The sequence below is a fragment of the Sceloporus occidentalis genome, unplaced genomic scaffold, assembly GCF_023333645.1.
Source record: "Sceloporus occidentalis isolate IW3139 unplaced genomic scaffold, rSceOcc1.0.p SCAF_4, whole genome shotgun sequence".
NCBI lineage: Eukaryota > Metazoa > Chordata > Lepidosauria > Squamata > Phrynosomatidae > Sceloporus > Sceloporus occidentalis.
This window is the reverse complement of record NW_028316984.1, coordinates 198,652,444-198,669,279: the sequence shown is the minus strand read 5'-3', so window position 1 is coordinate 198,669,279 and position 16,836 is coordinate 198,652,444. Positions and strand designations below refer to the sequence as shown.

The window sequence follows — 16,836 nt, the reverse complement described above, 5'->3', positions numbered from 1 at the left end:
TCAGCACTTGTCGCTTGACTAACAACACTCTCATTGCCAGCACTTGGAATGTGCTCAATGGAACATCATTCTTAAATTATTTAATTTAGCTGGGGTTGGAGGGTGGGAGGCATGGAAAGGTATGCAGCACCAGAGCCATCTTTTACCCAGCAGCTGGAGCTGCATAACACTGAGCCTTAGGCTCAAAATGGAAGTCTTACACTATGCATTTTTCACATTCTTCCATAGATGCTTATTTTTAATAGGTTGTTTGCAGGCTAAGAATTATAGTTGTGGAAGGAGACCCCAAGAGTCATTTAGGCCAATTCTTTGCCAGTGCAGCAATCTAGAGCTAAAGTATCCCTGACAGGTGGTTTCTAGTCTCTGTTTAAAAATCTCTAACAGAGAGTGTAGCATCTTCCAAAGGTGACTATAGCTAGAGTCTCTGTTATTCAAAATGGTTGGGACCAGAAGCGCTTTGGATTTTGGATCTTTACAAATTCTTGAATATTTGCATATACATAATGGGATATCTTGGAAATGGGACTCAAAATTCACCTGAAATTCACTTATGTTTCATGTACAGCTTATACACATAGCCTGAAGGTAATTTTACACATATTTTTAATAAGATAGCGCATAAAACAAAAGGCCCGAACAGACAGGCCAGAATAAAGCTGCTTCAGGTCACTTTAGAGGTATGTTGTTTAAATGACACATGCATTTTAAGAGGCCAGAAGGTGCGCTGAAGCTGCGCTCCAGTCCTTAGGAATGGAGCATGCCTTTGGCACAGCTTCCGGCCTCTTTGGATGCATGCAGCATTTAAACAGCATACCTCTAAAGTGACCTGAAGCAGCTTTGTTTTGGCCTGTCTGTTCAGGCCCAAAGTTCATAGAATCATAGAGTTGGAAGAGACCACAAAAGCCATCCAGCATTGTGTCCTCAAGTAGCCCATTGCCTGACACTTTTGTTGTCCTTTTCCCTTGGCAGAAACAAATGGCCCTAGAGCTCTGGGGACTAGTCTTGTCTGTTGCGGTTCCTAGGAAAAAAGAACTTTAGAAGGAGCCATCTTTTCCTCCTATTTGCAGTGAGGACAGTCAACCAAGCATAAATATGGGACTTTCTGGCCCATAAATATGGGAATGGGACTTCCCACACAAATCAGGGTGCCAGGCAACTAGTGAGGAATAGTTTGTTGTTGCTGTATTCCTTCAAGTCATTAATGCATATTAAACCGAAGGCAAATCTATCACTGAGTTTTCATGGCCAGATTTGTTCCGAGGTGGTTGTTACTTTCTCCTGAGGCCAAGAGAATATGGATTGCCTAAGGTCGCCCTGTGAGTTTTTATGGCCAAGCAGGGATTTAAACCCCAATCTCTCAAGGCCTAATCTAACCTTCAAAGTAGTATATCATGCTGGTTCACTAAGGGATAATCAGTTATTGGGCCTTCAGGTTCACTTGTGATAGAAACCAAAAGAAAAACCTGAAAAGTAACTGGATTTCAGTCCTGCATATTAATTCCAAAAAGTGTAAATGAGTTTGGCTCACTTAAAAAAATACAGCCTCTGCAAAGCCTTCTGCCTTCTTCCTTCTGAGTAGTCCATGGGCAGAATTGCATTGCTCTGTTGATTGGTTTCACTCACAGGGGAATTTTGTCAGCGATGGCTCATGCAATAACTCAGTTTCTCATTCTCTTATTTCACCTTATTTTACTTGAGCAATTGTGGTGACACCAGCCATCGGTCCACATTATGAGGGATGAGTGTCTAAGCTCAAAGCAGTTGCAAGACTTTTTCTTGAATAAAAAGTTTATAATGAAATGCATAATGTGGAAAGCAGAAAACAGCTAAACAGAGAGAAGGCCAAGTGTTGTTCCAAGAGCTTCAATAATAAAAGCACCAGGAAGAAAACTTGAGAAAAATAAACGTTTTGAATCAAGTGTGTGGGAAATGGCAACACAAAAGTGTACCAGTCTCCCAAAAAAGGAAAAATAAAATAAAATAAAACAGTCAGCATAATGTTGCTGTTGTTGTTATGTGCCTTCAAATCATTTCTGATTTATGGTGATCCTAAGGTGGCCCTATCACAGGGTTTTTTTGGCAAAATTTCTTCAGAGGTTTGCCACTATTCCCTTCCCTTGAGGCTGAGTGTGTGTGACTTGCTCAGTGGGTTTCCATTGCCCAGTGGGTATTGAAACCCTCATCTCTCGGAGTTGTAGTCCAACACACAAACCACTACTCCACACTGCTTATGTAATACAGTGCACCTGTGTTATACGCGGGCGCGCTATACGCAGACTGGACGGTATGGCCCATTCATTTGAATGGGGCTCAAGCATAGGCGAAATTCGCCTTATGCGAAGGGGTCCAGAACAGCTCCCCCACATAAGGCGAGGCTCAACAGTAGTATAATCTTGATGGAAAGGTGTGGTGGTGGCAGCGGTATCATCAGCATCAGCATCATCACTCTCTGCTCTTTGTATCTGTCTTCTTGTCCCCGAAGCTGGGATTTTACAAGAAGTTTCTTTAAAAAAAAAAAAAGCTTAAAAATACAAAGTATATAATCAAAATAGTATCAAACTTCCCATAGAATTAAAGCCATTTATTTAAGGCATTGATTTATAAGCAGAGGAAAAAAGTAGCACATTACACTAAAGAAGTCCCTGTGCTTCTAAAAAGAATCATTTCCCCCAAAGCTGATGGAATAAAAAAGGACTTCACCTGTGGAGGGAGCTAACTCAGCCTCCCTTGGAAAGGCAAGCCCAAGACCTCTCTTCTACAATCCATTTTCTCGCCACTAGGGAAGGCAGCCCATGATCAAAGTGGATAGGTGTCATGTACAGGAACCACAGAGTTCAGAAATCCAGGCTTCAGTGTGAAAACTCACAAAACCCTTATTCATGAAACTTTAGATGTTACCAAGCATTAGGAAAACCTAATTAAAGTGTTGTTGTTGTTGTATGCCTTCAGGTTGATTTCAACTTATTGTGCCCCTAAGACAAACCTATAATGTGGTTTTCCTGGCAAGATTTGCTCAAAAGAGGTTTGTCATTGGCTTTCCCTGAGGCTGAGAGCATGTGACTTGCCCAAGGTCACCCAGTGGGTTTCATAGACGGGGTACAGACCACCAGAAAGAGGCACCTCCCGGGTGCCTCTCTTTGCTCCGCAGGAACGCTGCAGCAACCAAATTGCACGGCGCTGCTGCGGAACAAAAAAGGAGCGCCCGGAAGTGGTTCCTTTTTGCAGCGCTGCTGGTGGCTTGCCTTCTTATTCATGTCAAAAGCAAAACATTCTTTTCCTTCACCTTTCCCACCTCCTTCTCCCACTCCAGATGTTCCAAAGAGGCAGAGCTACAGCCCCAACTCCTTTCCATCTGCTCTTTAACCACAAAGGCATGTACGGTAGTCAACAATTCTAGAAATTTACACACAACTGTATGTCCCATCATTTAACAGCAGTACTATGTAACACATTCTATGCCAGCAAATAACAGCCAGGTGAATAACAAAGAGTCAGCAGATAACAAGCAAATAAAATAATGAGTTTAGCTCAGGACTCCAAACTATGGCAGGCAAGTTCAACTATTCAGCTCCTTACAATAAGATAGGCTGAGAATCTTATCACCCCTCATCTCTCCAATTGTTTGCATTTCTACAGCAGTTCATTTGTCAAGGCCTCCTTGCCCATTGCAGGATTGTCTAAGTGATGAGGCAAAAGTACAGTTGTCAGACGAAGTAAAGGGCAGGGCTCCTTACAGTCTGAATAGTTGTATAAAGACATAATGGGATCCAGTACCACCTTTGAGACTGGGAAACAGAGATTATAAGTGTAAGCTTTGTGTATGGGTGCAAGACCCTTAAAATATTGTCATAAAGTAGGTGCGAGAAGACTCCTTTTGTGTGAAAACAAGACTTTTGAATGCTGCTTTCATAGTAATAGAAGAGGGAATTTCAGCTGGTATTGCTTATCTCCTCTGCTGAAATTCCCCCTGTTGTTCAACTGTTAAAGGTACAGGTGCCCTCTCTTGCCTCTCACTTGTGAACCCTGTGCAAATGCAAGTAAGAGTATAAAATTAGCATGTGGACAAAGTGGTTTTCTCTCTCATAATACTGGAACCTGGAGTTGTCCACTGAAATCAAATGCTGTGAGATTGAGAATAAACAAAAGGAATGCAGTACATCTTTGCACATTACATAGTTAAATTGTGGACAGTAGTGATGGTTGCCAATATGGGTGACTTAAAAGAGGATTGGACTAATTCATGAAAGCAAGGGCCATTAGTGGCTACTAGTCTTGATGGCTATATGCCAGCTGCAGCTTTCAAAGACCATGCTGTGTTATCCTGGCTATGTGGCTACCGTTCTCTGTTGACTTATCCAAGAACCAGTTCTGGCAGTACTTTTCCAGAAAGGGAGAGCGCACGTTGGAAGCGGGCAGTGATCCAAAGTTTCTTAATGTTGGAGCCAGGAAGGATGTGTTTAGCCATTTCCCCTTCTGCTTCTGAGTAGGAAAAATAACATATGAGTTGCCATTTATCCTATGCCAGTCTCTGGACTCTTCCTAAACATTGATGGACAAAGAAATCCCACAGGTCACTTTGCCCCTCTACTGTACCGCTGAGTAAAAATTAGGGTGTAGGTGCAGGGAAGGCAAAATGAGGTTATTATGCCCCTAGAAAAACATTTTCTCCCCCTGTGAATTTTCCATTCATTCCCCAATTTCTAGCATTTAATTAAGCCTTTAGAAATGCTCTTTAGGTGTCCAAAGAAAAGGGGCAGAAAATGGGAATGTGAAAACAGCAAATACAAGAATTTGAGGTGTCACCAACTTTTGGTGTTGACAAAAGTGTATGCCCAGTTAAACTTTGTTACAAAAGCTTGCAGGTACCTAGCAGTATAGCAAGCTTTTGGATTTCATAGAAATCTCTAAAAGGCGAAATTAACATTTGGAGTGCAAAAGGTGTGGAATAAGCCATTGACGTGACTATTGTGGTTGTAATCCAGAGACATGCATGCATCTCAAACGTTTTTAACTCCTAGTTGACCCATCCTGCCACATGTCAATTCCAAACAGAGGTTTTGGCTACACAATTGCAGCAGTTTGATACCAGCTTAACCGCCATGGGTTGCATCCTGTGGAATCCTAGAATTTATAGTGTGGTGAGACATTTGGAATTCTCAGCCAGAGAGCTCTCATTTTTGGCCAGATAATGCTAAATTCTGCACCAAACTACAAATCCCAGGTTTCACAGGATGCAGCCCACGGCTGTTAAAGTGGTGTCAAAGTGTTACAATTATGAGCATCAAAGAGATGAGGCACATAGAAATATTGATCTGCTAAGCTTTTGGGAAAGAGGGGGCAAGAAAATACCTTGTTTTTAATTTTGTTCCCACCTTTTTGTTTCAGTTCTCTCGAGCCAGACCCACCACAGCCCTTTGAAACGGTCTGTATCCCTTACCCCGCCCATGACTGTGCCCAACCAGCCTCTAGGACACGGATGGATGTCTCATGAGGATTTGCGAGCTAGAGGACCACCAGGCCTCCCTTCCGACCATGCCCCCCTGTCTCCTCAAAGCAGTGTAGCCTCTTCGGGAAGTGGTGGGAGTGAACACTTAGAAGATCAGACTTCTGCTCGTAACACATTCCAGGAGGAAGGGAGTGGTATGAAAGGTGAGTGGAAAGATGTGCCAAGGTTTCCGTCCCTCTTCCTCTTCTTCTGGCTTGTTCACTAGTACACACATGCACACACGTCTTATACATGCATAGGTTTCCCTACAGAAGTGGCTGGACATTTTGAATGGTGCAGAATATCTGCATTTAGTTTAACGGTTGTAGAATCAGAGCTGCACATGAGATACCACTGTGTTGTGCTTGCAGACGTACTTCAATGTACATCTTCAGTTGCCAATTTGGTGCTATGTCCACATTCAGTTCAAGGTCACAGAGTTGTATATATAGTGCCATGGCACATGCAAATGCACATTATTGGCTGCTGTGCATCTGCTTGACCTTGCTGAAATTGATGTATGGGACTCCTTTGATTGTGCATTTCATTGCACAGCATTACCATGCACTACAAGGGACACAACACAGTGGTACACAACTCCACACATGGAGATATACTATCCAAACCTAACATAGTCTCATTTTAGAATGTACTGTACAAAAAAATAAAACATTTAGCATTTGCTTCTTTGTATTGTGGTAGGATATTGTAGTAGAAGTTTTAGTTTTAATAGGAAAAAGAGGGATAAGTCTATCAAGAGCAATTAGTCCTTGGTTGCAACTGCACTGCAGAATGCTATAGAATTCTGGGCTTTGCAGTTTTGTGAGGTATTTAGCCTTCTCTGTCAGAAAGCTGAAGTGCCACAACAAACTATAAATCCCAGTATACTATAGCACTGAGCCATGGCTGTTAAAGTAGTGTCAAACTGTGTTATTTCTGCAGTTCAGATGCAGCTCTCATCAGAGTTCAGCTTTGAAAGATCTGTCATGAACTTCTTATTGGGGCGTAATATTCTACACTTTGGTGAACTGTATAAAATTTGGACAAAAACCTGGAACTGATTGAGCTCCCCACTGACCCACATGCCGTAACTTTTGTGTTCAATTCCCATCTATTGCCTCCCTTGAAACAGCACTAACTTTTCTAGTCTGAGTGACATGACCATTCTTTCTGCTTTACAAAAGAACTGGCTTTTTAAGTTGGGATTTATATTTTAGCACTGTTTAAACAGCCTTCAGGCAATCCTTAAGAAACTAGATTTGTTGTGTGAAACTAGATCTTACTGAGTTAAGGAGAGCATGCAAGGACCAAAATTCAAGAGAGAGAGGTTGCAATTTGATGTCCATATGGAGAGGTGTGGTGCAGATCTAGCCATGGATAGCCACTGATTTGCATGTTATGCAATCATCATCAGGAAAAGTGTTTCCTTTTTGTTGAGTGGATTACCCAGGGACTGGCATGGAGGGAGGGTGTGTGAGGGTGGAAATAGCAACAAGGCAGAGGGAGAGGAATGTAGCCTGTATCTTTCATAAAATGGGCAGAACTAGAAAAGGATCAAGTGAACTTAGAGCCCAAATTTCCCCTCCAAACCTCTGAGATTCCACAAAGGGAAAAAGACCCAAAGCCATGTTCGTCTGCCCAGGCTTTTGGTTAAAGACTGCACCTGAAAGAATAATATCCTTTAAGGACAGGTACCTAAAGAGAACTGTACTTGATATTTCTCACACTGGCGATGGAAAATGTGCACCCACATATGGCTCCCAGGACCATTTTTGTGGCTCCTAGGGGGGTTTGTTTCAAAATGCCCATAATTGGTATCTAGGGCATAAATTTTGACATCAAATATGTCCCCCAGCACTCAAAACTAAATTTTGTGATTTTTTTTCAACCCCTTCCCCTTTGTGGGCCACAAAATATCCCAAAATGCCACCTAGGGACCCAGGAAGGCCCAAAACATGCCCTCTGAAATCTCCAGGAGGGCTAATATGTCTCCTTAGTCTTCCATAGTTGCCCACTCCTCTTACTTACACCAACAATTTAACTTTCTTTCCCTGAGGTTTAGCTGTAGTGTGCCTTCCGCTTCGCTCACTCAGGCGTTGCCCCACATTTGCAGTGGTTAGGGTGGCACCTTTTCTCACCTATCCCACAAGAAAGTGAAAAAAATGAATGCAAATATAAATAAAAATTGCAAACGCTATTTTTCCCCTAACCTGAGAATACTTCTCTAGGAATCTCTAGAGGCTGGCCATAGACTTTACTGGAGAACCTAGAGATTCCCCAGGAGTACATATTAATCAAATCTGCAAATCATAAAATCCACGAAAAGAAAACCATTGAACATGTATGTGTGGTGGTGTGGGGGGGGGGGGGGGACAACTGTACTTTTCAGTTCTATTTCAAAGTGAGAAAAAATTGATTCATCATGACTAATTGAACCTTCTGTTTCACTACAGGATTGATTGTAGTACAGCAGCTTAGATAACATAACCAGGGGTTGCTGTGTTGGCCATATTGTTGTTGTGTGCCTTCAAGTCCTTCCAACTTGTGTTGAACCTAGAACCTATCATGGGTTTTCTTGGCAAGATTTGTTCAGAGGAGGCTTGCCATTGCCTTCACCTGAGGCTGAGAGCGTGTGACCTCCCAAGGTCACCCAAGGGGTTTCATGGCCAATTGGGTTTCGAACCCTGGTCTCCAGAGTCATAGTCAAGCACTCAAGCCACAGCTGACTCTCTCGTTGACTATATGGCAAAGTCCAATATCGTCAGAAATCCACAAACCCTTTATTGAATCAACCCAAATGCATAATATACATGTCGCAAGCTTTTGAAGCTCCACTTCTTCCTTCATCAACAAAGGTGTTAAAAATCATAGAGGAGGAAGAAAAAGAAAGTGACGACGTTAGTCATGGGCCTGCATTTTGTCAAGATGTAGCTTAGATGATTATGCATAAATGGAGAGAGATGCATGTATAAATGACAAAATATAGCAGTGGGGAAAAAGTTTCCAGAAATGTTTCCAGATTTGGGGGAAAAAATTCTGCAGGAACAGGGCACAGTTTTCGTTTGTGCCTGAGAACTGTCCCTGGTGCTGAAGCACCTGGATGGCAATGAAGAGCTCTCCTTCTCCTTGTCCTTTGCTACTCCTCCATGCTGTTGCTTCCAACTGCACTCTGCTAGTTGCTCTGCCCCACGCGGGTTTCCCTCAGAACTTGGGACAAGCTCTCTGGCCAAAAAGACCCCAGGCCTCTGGAGTGAGCAATGCTAAGCACTCCCTTTGTGTAGTACCTTAGAATCAATCACAGGGTTGCGAGAGACCACAAGGACCACTCAGTCCAACCCCATCCTGCCATGCGGGAATTCACAATCCAAGCACACACATACCCCCGACAGATGACCATCCAGCCTCTGTTTAAAAACCTCCAAAGAAGGAGATTCCACCACACTCGGAGGGAGTGTGTTCCACTGTTGAACACACGGTTGAATGTGTTCCTACTGTCCTACAGCTCCTATTGTCAAGAAGTTCCTTCTAATGTTAAGGTGGAATCTCTTTTCCTGTAGTTTTTGAATCCATTGCTCTGGGTCCTATTCTCTGGAGCAGCAGAAAACAAGCTTGCTCCATCCTCAATATGACATCCTTTCAAATACTTAAACTGGGCTTTCATATCACCTCTTAACCATCTCTTCTCCAGGCTAAACCTACCCAGCTCCCTGAGTCTCTCCTCATAGGGCATCGTTTGCAGACCCTTCACCGTTTTAGTCACCCTCTTTTGCATACACTCCAGCTTGTCAATATCCTTTTTGAATTGTAGTAACCAGAACTGGACACAGTATTCGAGGTGGGGACTGATCAAAGCAGAAAAGACTGGCACTATTGCTTCCCTTGATCTAGATAATATACTTCTATTGATGCAACCTCTAATTGCATTGGCCCTTTTAGCTGTCGCATCACACTGTTGACTCATGTTCAACTTGTGGTCTACTTGGACTCCTAGATCCCTTTAACACATAGTCTCATTGAGCCAGATGTCCCCTATCCTGTATCTATGCATTTCATTTTTCCTGCCCAAGTGTAGTACCTTACATATCTCCCTCATTTTGTTAGTTTTGGCCAGCTTTCTAATCTATTGAGGTGATTTTGAATTTTGATCCTATCCTCTGGGGTGTTAGCTACTTCTCCTAATTTGGTGTCATCTGTAAATTTGGTAAGCAGGCCCTCTATTCCTTTATCCAAGTCATTGCCATGTTGCTCAAGTGTGTAGTAATACATTAATGTTATTAATTTATATGCTGCCTTTCTCCCAGGCCAGGACCCAAAGCAGCTTCCATAGCACATTAATGATGTATCACATTAATTGTTGGGTGGCTGTTTAAAAAAAAATTGTGAGACATGTGAAAAAGCATGGCAAAAATAAAGTATGGTGAGGGTTTGCCATCTAACATCAATCGTCACTATCTGGAGACATATTTTACACATAATGTAGCAAAATTTTGCTACTTTAAGTATAACAGTTTGGTTCTGACTATCCAACAGACAGCATAAATAAAAAGCATCAGTGTGCCCTGGAAATTTAGTTAAAAGAGGGGTGGGTAATCAGCTGGTGGCAAATCTCCTTATAACATTGACAATTAATAATAATAATAATAATAATAATAATAATAGGTTTTATTTATATACCGCCCAATCACTGGGAATCCGAGCGGTTTACAATAGAGGGGATAACAGACAATTCCCTGCCCACAGGCTTACAATCTAAAAGACACGACACAAAAGGAGAAGGGAATGGTGAGGGAGGGAGGGAATCAGGTCCAGCATTCTTCTCTCCCTCTGAGGCCTGGACCAAGGCAGATGGACCGGAGGGAGGGCTCTGCTTCTTCAGGCTAGCCCCTGATGGAACTGGGCCAGCCTTCTCTCTCCCTCAGAGGCCGAAAGATGACAGTTGGGGAGGGAGGAGCCTCTTTCTTCAGGCACATGAAAAAGCACATGAGCTGTAGTTTCTATAGCACCAGTATCACAAGCACAGAATCAGAATTCATAGGGGATTTCCCCATATTTCCCTTCCAGTATTGCTGTTGGGAGAACATTGAATCGAGCTAATGATAAAGCTCTCCTAAATATAGGCACTATAACATAAGTATGTAGCTGGATTAGAAGCCAACATTTGATTGTTTGCAAATGAGTAATTGGAAAAGGCAGCAATTTCTGTCTGACTTTCAATATCTAGAATCCTTTGCCTTACAACTGATTTTGTTTGTTCTAATCCTAAAATGAATGCATAAATACAGTTGGCCCTTTGTATTGGTGGAGGTTGTTGCCTTCCAAGTTGCAACAGCAAATACAGATAATATTATTGTATTAATTATATTCTTTTTAAAAATTGCTTAATATACTGGCTGCTTATTTACAGTCAGTCTTCCTTTTTAGCGGACTAGCCATCCACAGATTGGAGCATCCATGGATGTTCCCACCCCATTACCATCAACGGTGGTGTGTGCATGCAGCCGCCAATACAGCAGCACACATGTCAGTCTCCGTTGATGGTAATGGGACTTAAGGTCCCACATTTTTTGATATCTATAGGATGTGTTTGTGTTTCCAGAACCAAACTTCCACCGATACAGAGAGCCGACTGCATTTATGCATTTATTTTATACATTTAATTTCCATCCTACTTTTCTCCCCTAAGGGACTCAAAAGCAACTCAAAGCTACAACATCACCATACTTTATTTTTGCCATGTTTTCTGACATGTCTCACAATATTTTTTTAAACAACCACCCAACAATTAACATGATGCAACATTACAGATTGCTGTCCCATTCCTATTCATTCTTGCCTGCTGTCTAGTTTTTACCAATTGACCTCCTTAAGGTGAACCTCTTTGGGGGATTTTCTTGGCAAGGTTTGTTCAGAATGGGTTTTATCTTGCCTTCCTCTCAGGATGAGAAATTGTCACCCAGTGGTTTTAATTGCTGAAAAGGGATTCAAAACCTGGTCTTCAAGAGTCCTAGTCCGTTGCTCAAACCACTACATCATATTGGCTCCACTGTTGCAGTTTCCCATTCCCATACAATCTCATTACGGCCAGCCATAGAAATTTGCAGAGCCAGTGATTGCAGCAAAATGCTCTTTACTCAGTCTTCTTCCAAGCTAGTCAAGGCATTCTTCATAAGGAACTTCTTGACAGTTTCTATTTTATTTTATTTTATTTATATGCTGCCTTTCTCCCAGGCCAGGACCCAAGGCAGCTTCCACAAAATATTAAAATGGTAAAAAAAAAGTTTCTTGATAGGTTTAAAAACACTGCATTAAAACATCATAAAATACTATAAAACTTATTTAAAAACATACAAAAGTTAAAAACAGATAAAATACACATTCACATTAAAAACCTTCCCTGCTTGAGCATTAAAAATCTTTCTTAAATAAGAATGTTTTAGTAATGAGTGTTTTGGCAATGGAACCAATTGCCTAGCAAAATGGTAGGGTATGACCATCTCCTGAAAGAGGCTGCACAGCTGGGGATGCTTTAGCTCAATGGTTTTCAAATGGCAGGGCAGGACCCTTGGGGTGTGTATACAGGTTGCGGTTGTTATGTCTCCTCAGAACTAAACACTAACTAATCATCAGATCAAGACTCGCCATTGGCATACATGACATTTTGCCACAATAGTTTCTAAAATCTGAATAGCATTTAGTACAAGCAAGATCATGAAGTAATTTGTTCAAATGAGGCAGTTGTTGTGAAGTTCACTGTTACAGTTGCAAAAGTAAAATACAAAAAGTCACAAGTGGGCAGGATTTTAAAGTGAGTGCTTTGTACACTGGAGACTAATTAAGAACCTTTGTGCATTGGAAAGTAATTGATAATTAACGCTTTCTTTTTGTTTTTGAAAATAAGAGCATTTCTTTTGGCTTTCAGTTGAACACAGCATTTTGGATCAGTTGCAGTTTCCAAATGTTCTTCAAACATAGTTTTGTGCATAGCATTTAGCTATAACTGAGTGTGAGGTTTCACATAGGCTGTGATCACAGTGAACACATTGTTGTGTATAAGAGGAACTGTTGCACCAGTAAATATGGTGCTACTTTTACCCCAATTAGGATGATCTATGTAGACCCACAAGGAGCACCATTGCCTGATGCACCTTGTACATCCAGACTGAGAGGACTATAAACATGGAAGTTACTGGCGCTCAACAGTTACTACTTAATATTTATTTGTCACTTTTGTCACTTTAACTTTCAGATGTTCCTGCCTGGCTCAAAAGTTTGCGCCTCCACAAATATGCTGCCCTTTTCTCCCAGATGACGTATGATGAAATGATGGCCCTGACAGAGTGTCAGCTTGAGGCTCAAGTAAGTTATACTACCTAGTAAGGGATTTCCAGTAGGTTGGGTTGGTGATAGAAAGCAGAGTTTGGGAAAGTAACCACTTTAGGCAACTTTTCCCAGAATCCCCTAATTGACATGATCCTATGGTAAGACACAAAAAAAGGCTGACCCATTTACTGAAGACTGTTGATTGCTGATACAGGTTTTTACTGAGTATTTAATTAATTATGAATAAAATTTTATATGCATAAACAAAAACGGGGGTTATTTATTGACTGGTTTACAGTATTCATATATCATTCCCCAGTCCCCAAGGAGCGCACAACAAATAAAAGCAGTTGAGCAGTATGAAGATTAAAAATTTTAGAAACACAAATAAGAGTCTTTAAAAATTCCTAAAACGTAGGCTGCTGCCACACTGCAAAATGTATGCAATTGGATACCACTTTAACTGCTAGGGCTCCATGCTGAGGAATCCAGGAATTTGTAGTTTGTTGTGGCATCAGAGCTCTTTGATAGAGAAAGCTAAATATCTCACGAAACTACACATCTCAGAATTCCATAGCTAAACCATGACAGTGTCAAATGCCATTCATTCTACAGTGCAGATGCAGTCATAGTTTTAAAACAATTAATAACTGCATGCTTTCTTTGTTTTGGCCTGATATCATGCTTTCTGTAGCCCACAGAGTTTCTTTCAGAGTCTTTCCACTACCACTGGTTTTGTTTTGCATAATGGTCTGTTGACTGTAATGCAGTCGGCCTTCCGTATCCACGGATCCAACCATCCACAACTTGAAAATACTTTTTAAAAAATCATTCCAGAAAGCAAACCTTGATTTTACCATTTTATACAGGGACACCATTTTACTATGCCACTGTATTTAGTGGGATTTGACCATCCATGGGGGTTCCTGGAACCAAACCACAGCGGATATCGAGGGCCCAATATAAATGCTTTTGGTTTGGAGTGTGGTTTTGTTTTGTTTTGTTAATTACTACCTATCTAGTAGATCTTTTTAACTGAAGAAGAGTTTTTCAGTATAACAAAACACTGGGCCCTACACATTTGCTAGAATTGGGGGCGCAGGACCCCTGAGAAAGTGGGAAAACTGCAAATTTAAAAAAAGGACTATTTTTTAAATCTCAGAGAACACTTCTCTGGGAATCTAGGTTCACTAGGAAGACTCTATGGTCAATGTCTGATGGAAGGTGGAGTCATGCTGGAGGTCCTAGAAATTCCTATTAGTCAAATCCATGAATAATCAGATCTGTAAAAGTCATAGCTACAAATGTGGAGTGTCGACTGTAGTTGGTTAAATATTGCAACCCTCTTGAGGCCTCTAAATTGCTTTGTGCCATCCTGAATGATATATTGCATTGTCCTTGTTGTGTTGGCATCCCTGTGCATGTGTGTTAATGTTGAAATTTGTGTTGCCATTGCAGAATGTTACCAAAGGCGCAAGGCACAAAATTGTGATCAGTATCCAAAAGCTAAAAGAGAGGCAGAACCTTCTCAAGTCCTTGGAAAGGGTGAGTTGACTCCGGTTTTCTTTCAGAACTGATGAGCTTTAGGCTGTCCCTTCAGAAAAATATATTACTGATTTCTTAATTTTTTCCTTCTTGTTTTCCTTCTCTCACTCACTCTGTGCTTTAGGGGAATCACTAGCTAAAGTATTTCTTTTCTGTCTCTTGTGTCTGTGTTGCCATGGGCTGCTCTGCTCTAATGTCATAGTATGTTCTGTTTCTTAAAGGGAAATAGGAGGAAGGGAATGGAGAGAAATTGACCAGAAAGAAATGAACAATAGCAAATGAAGGGCATGTCTACCCTGGCCAAATGGACCAGTCCCCTCACTCCACACTTTGACACAGGGACAAAGTCCTGATTTGGCTGTGGACTGTCTTCACAATGTGAGGTCAGTTCTGCATTGAATTCAGGCCATCCCTGCCTTAAACTGTATTATAAAGCTTATGCTCCAGATTTTCCAGGGAAATCTGATGTGCTCCAGAGCAATGCTAAGCAGTTTTTTACAGAATGTCCCACCATGGCTGGTGCAAGTTGCTCCCTCCAATGTCACAATGAGGCACCCAGCCATGTGATTCACCCTGGATGCCTCATTTTTGACCTCAGAGGGAGCACTTACACCAGCTGTAGTGGCACCACGCAACACAAGAGGACACGTGTATAGGCAGCTACCCTGCATCCTCCAGAACATAATGGAGGTGGGGGGGGGGGGCAGAAATTTGGAGAAACACTGAGGCCAGAATACTGCAGGAGCAGTCTAGACTTACTCTAGCTGTTGTAGACCTGTCCACAGAGATCGGAACCAAGTTAGAATCCTACTGTAGTAGTAATTATACTTTCTCTAAGGTTTCACTTTGCTCACTCGGCGGTGCAATAGCCTGCTCACTTTGTGGGCCCGTCCTACTCAGGGCAAAGGTATAATAATAATAATAATAATAATAATAATAATAATAATTTATATACCGCTTTTCCAATGATCAAAGCGGTGTACATCAAGAATATAATTAGGTAAGTATCCCTAACCCCTGACCAAAAAGGCCAATGATTGATATGCTAGGAAGCCCCCAGCCAAATATTGGAATGGTCTGTGCAGCTGGCTGGCTGGATGCCTCCTCCTACCCTTCTTTCCCAAAAGCCAATGATCCCATGTGAGCATACTAGTACTCCTTTGTGCTCCATTGGCTTTGAATAGGATCATGGCTATAGGATGGTTGGGTGATCCCATGAGGACCCTAGAAGGAAAGAGAGAGAGAAATCTACAGAAATAAAAAGATGTGAGGCCAGCAGAAAGACTTCAGGAGAGGTGATTACAGCTGCCCTTACTCTGATTTTTGAATTGCTCGAAAGGCTGAAACCTTTTGTTCACTGGGGTCATGTCCATATAGGCCAAATAACATGTCTTCCGCCAAATCCTCATGGGCAATCAGTCTAGACAACTCAGGGCCCAATCCCTTCTTCTGGTGTAAACTGTCCTGATGATGTATGGCAGGTTCAGCACTGAAGCTGCATTATATCACCCTTAAAACAGGTTTTTAAAACTCATCCTTTGTTCTGGATCTTCCCAGAAAATCCTCCAAAGTGACACCAGGCAGCTGTTCCCAAGCATGTCCTACTATGCTGTCTGCCTCCAGCACAGGTGCAGGTCACTCCCTGATCCTGTGGTCAGAACGAAGCACCCAGCCATGTGATTGATGCTGGGCACCATGTTTCTGACCTCAGAGTGACCCACACCAGCCGTGGACGGTGCAGTGGTATGCACTTGTGAACAGCTGCCCTGCATTGCTCTGGAGTGCCCAGGGAACATGGGGAATTTGGGGGCGTTTGACGGCCACAATACACTGAACTACTGCTGCGGTATTCTTGGCCCGTGAGGACATGGCCTTAGTATTACATAAATAATATTGAAGCAAATAATTTGTGTAGAGTTAGCTACCCACCCATTTCTGTTTGGGCCTCTTCAGTCACTCTGCAGGTTGCTTGTGTGTTTATTAAGCTTTTGTTCATTTATAATACAAGGCTGTGTTTAGGAAACCTGCTGGAGGTAATGAAGCTGTAATAGATCTCTCTCGGTGTTAATATTAGCTCTTGAAGGCCAAGGAATAACCTGCAGGTTTTTTATATGATTTCTAAGCAATTATACCCTCTCTCCCTTCTCTTCCTCATCCTGCATATCCCTCTCGCATTTGAAATACTGAAGTGTTCAATTGACTGTTAGGAATACACAATCACAACCATGAGATGACTGAAGTGTATATTGTATAATCATAGGTGAAGGGGAACAAGCTTTTTCTCTTGAGATTTTCCTTTCTGATGTGACAGCTCTCAAGCAAACTAAAAGGTTCTGCTAAATGCTTGGAGATTTACTTTTGAGTACACAAACAAAGGATTTTACTGCAAGCAAGTTTACCCAGACAGGGAAGAAAATGTCACAGACTCTACTTTTATCAGGGTTCATCCTAACAAGTTGGTTTCACACATTTTTGGGGGGGACTAC

The 16,836-nt window shown here is 41.9% G+C and overlaps 1 protein-coding gene across 2 annotated transcripts in view; it reads left to right on the top strand.

The window, feature by feature from the left end:
• Positions 1 to 16,836, top strand: part of SAMD4A (sterile alpha motif domain containing 4A) — a 145,853-nt gene that overhangs the window by 98,221 nt on the left and 30,796 nt on the right. Inside the window, exons 4-6 of one of the 2 annotated variants that reach the window (XM_089522872.1) lie at positions 5,386 to 5,649; positions 12,732 to 12,841; positions 14,264 to 14,350. In XM_089522872.1, the coding sequence (XP_089378998.1) occupies positions 5,386 to 5,649; positions 12,732 to 12,841; positions 14,264 to 14,350 (461 nt within the window). The remainder of the gene's footprint in view (positions 1 to 5,385; positions 5,650 to 12,731; positions 12,842 to 14,263; positions 14,351 to 16,836) is intronic. The other variant, XM_089522873.1, reaches the window with a different exon arrangement.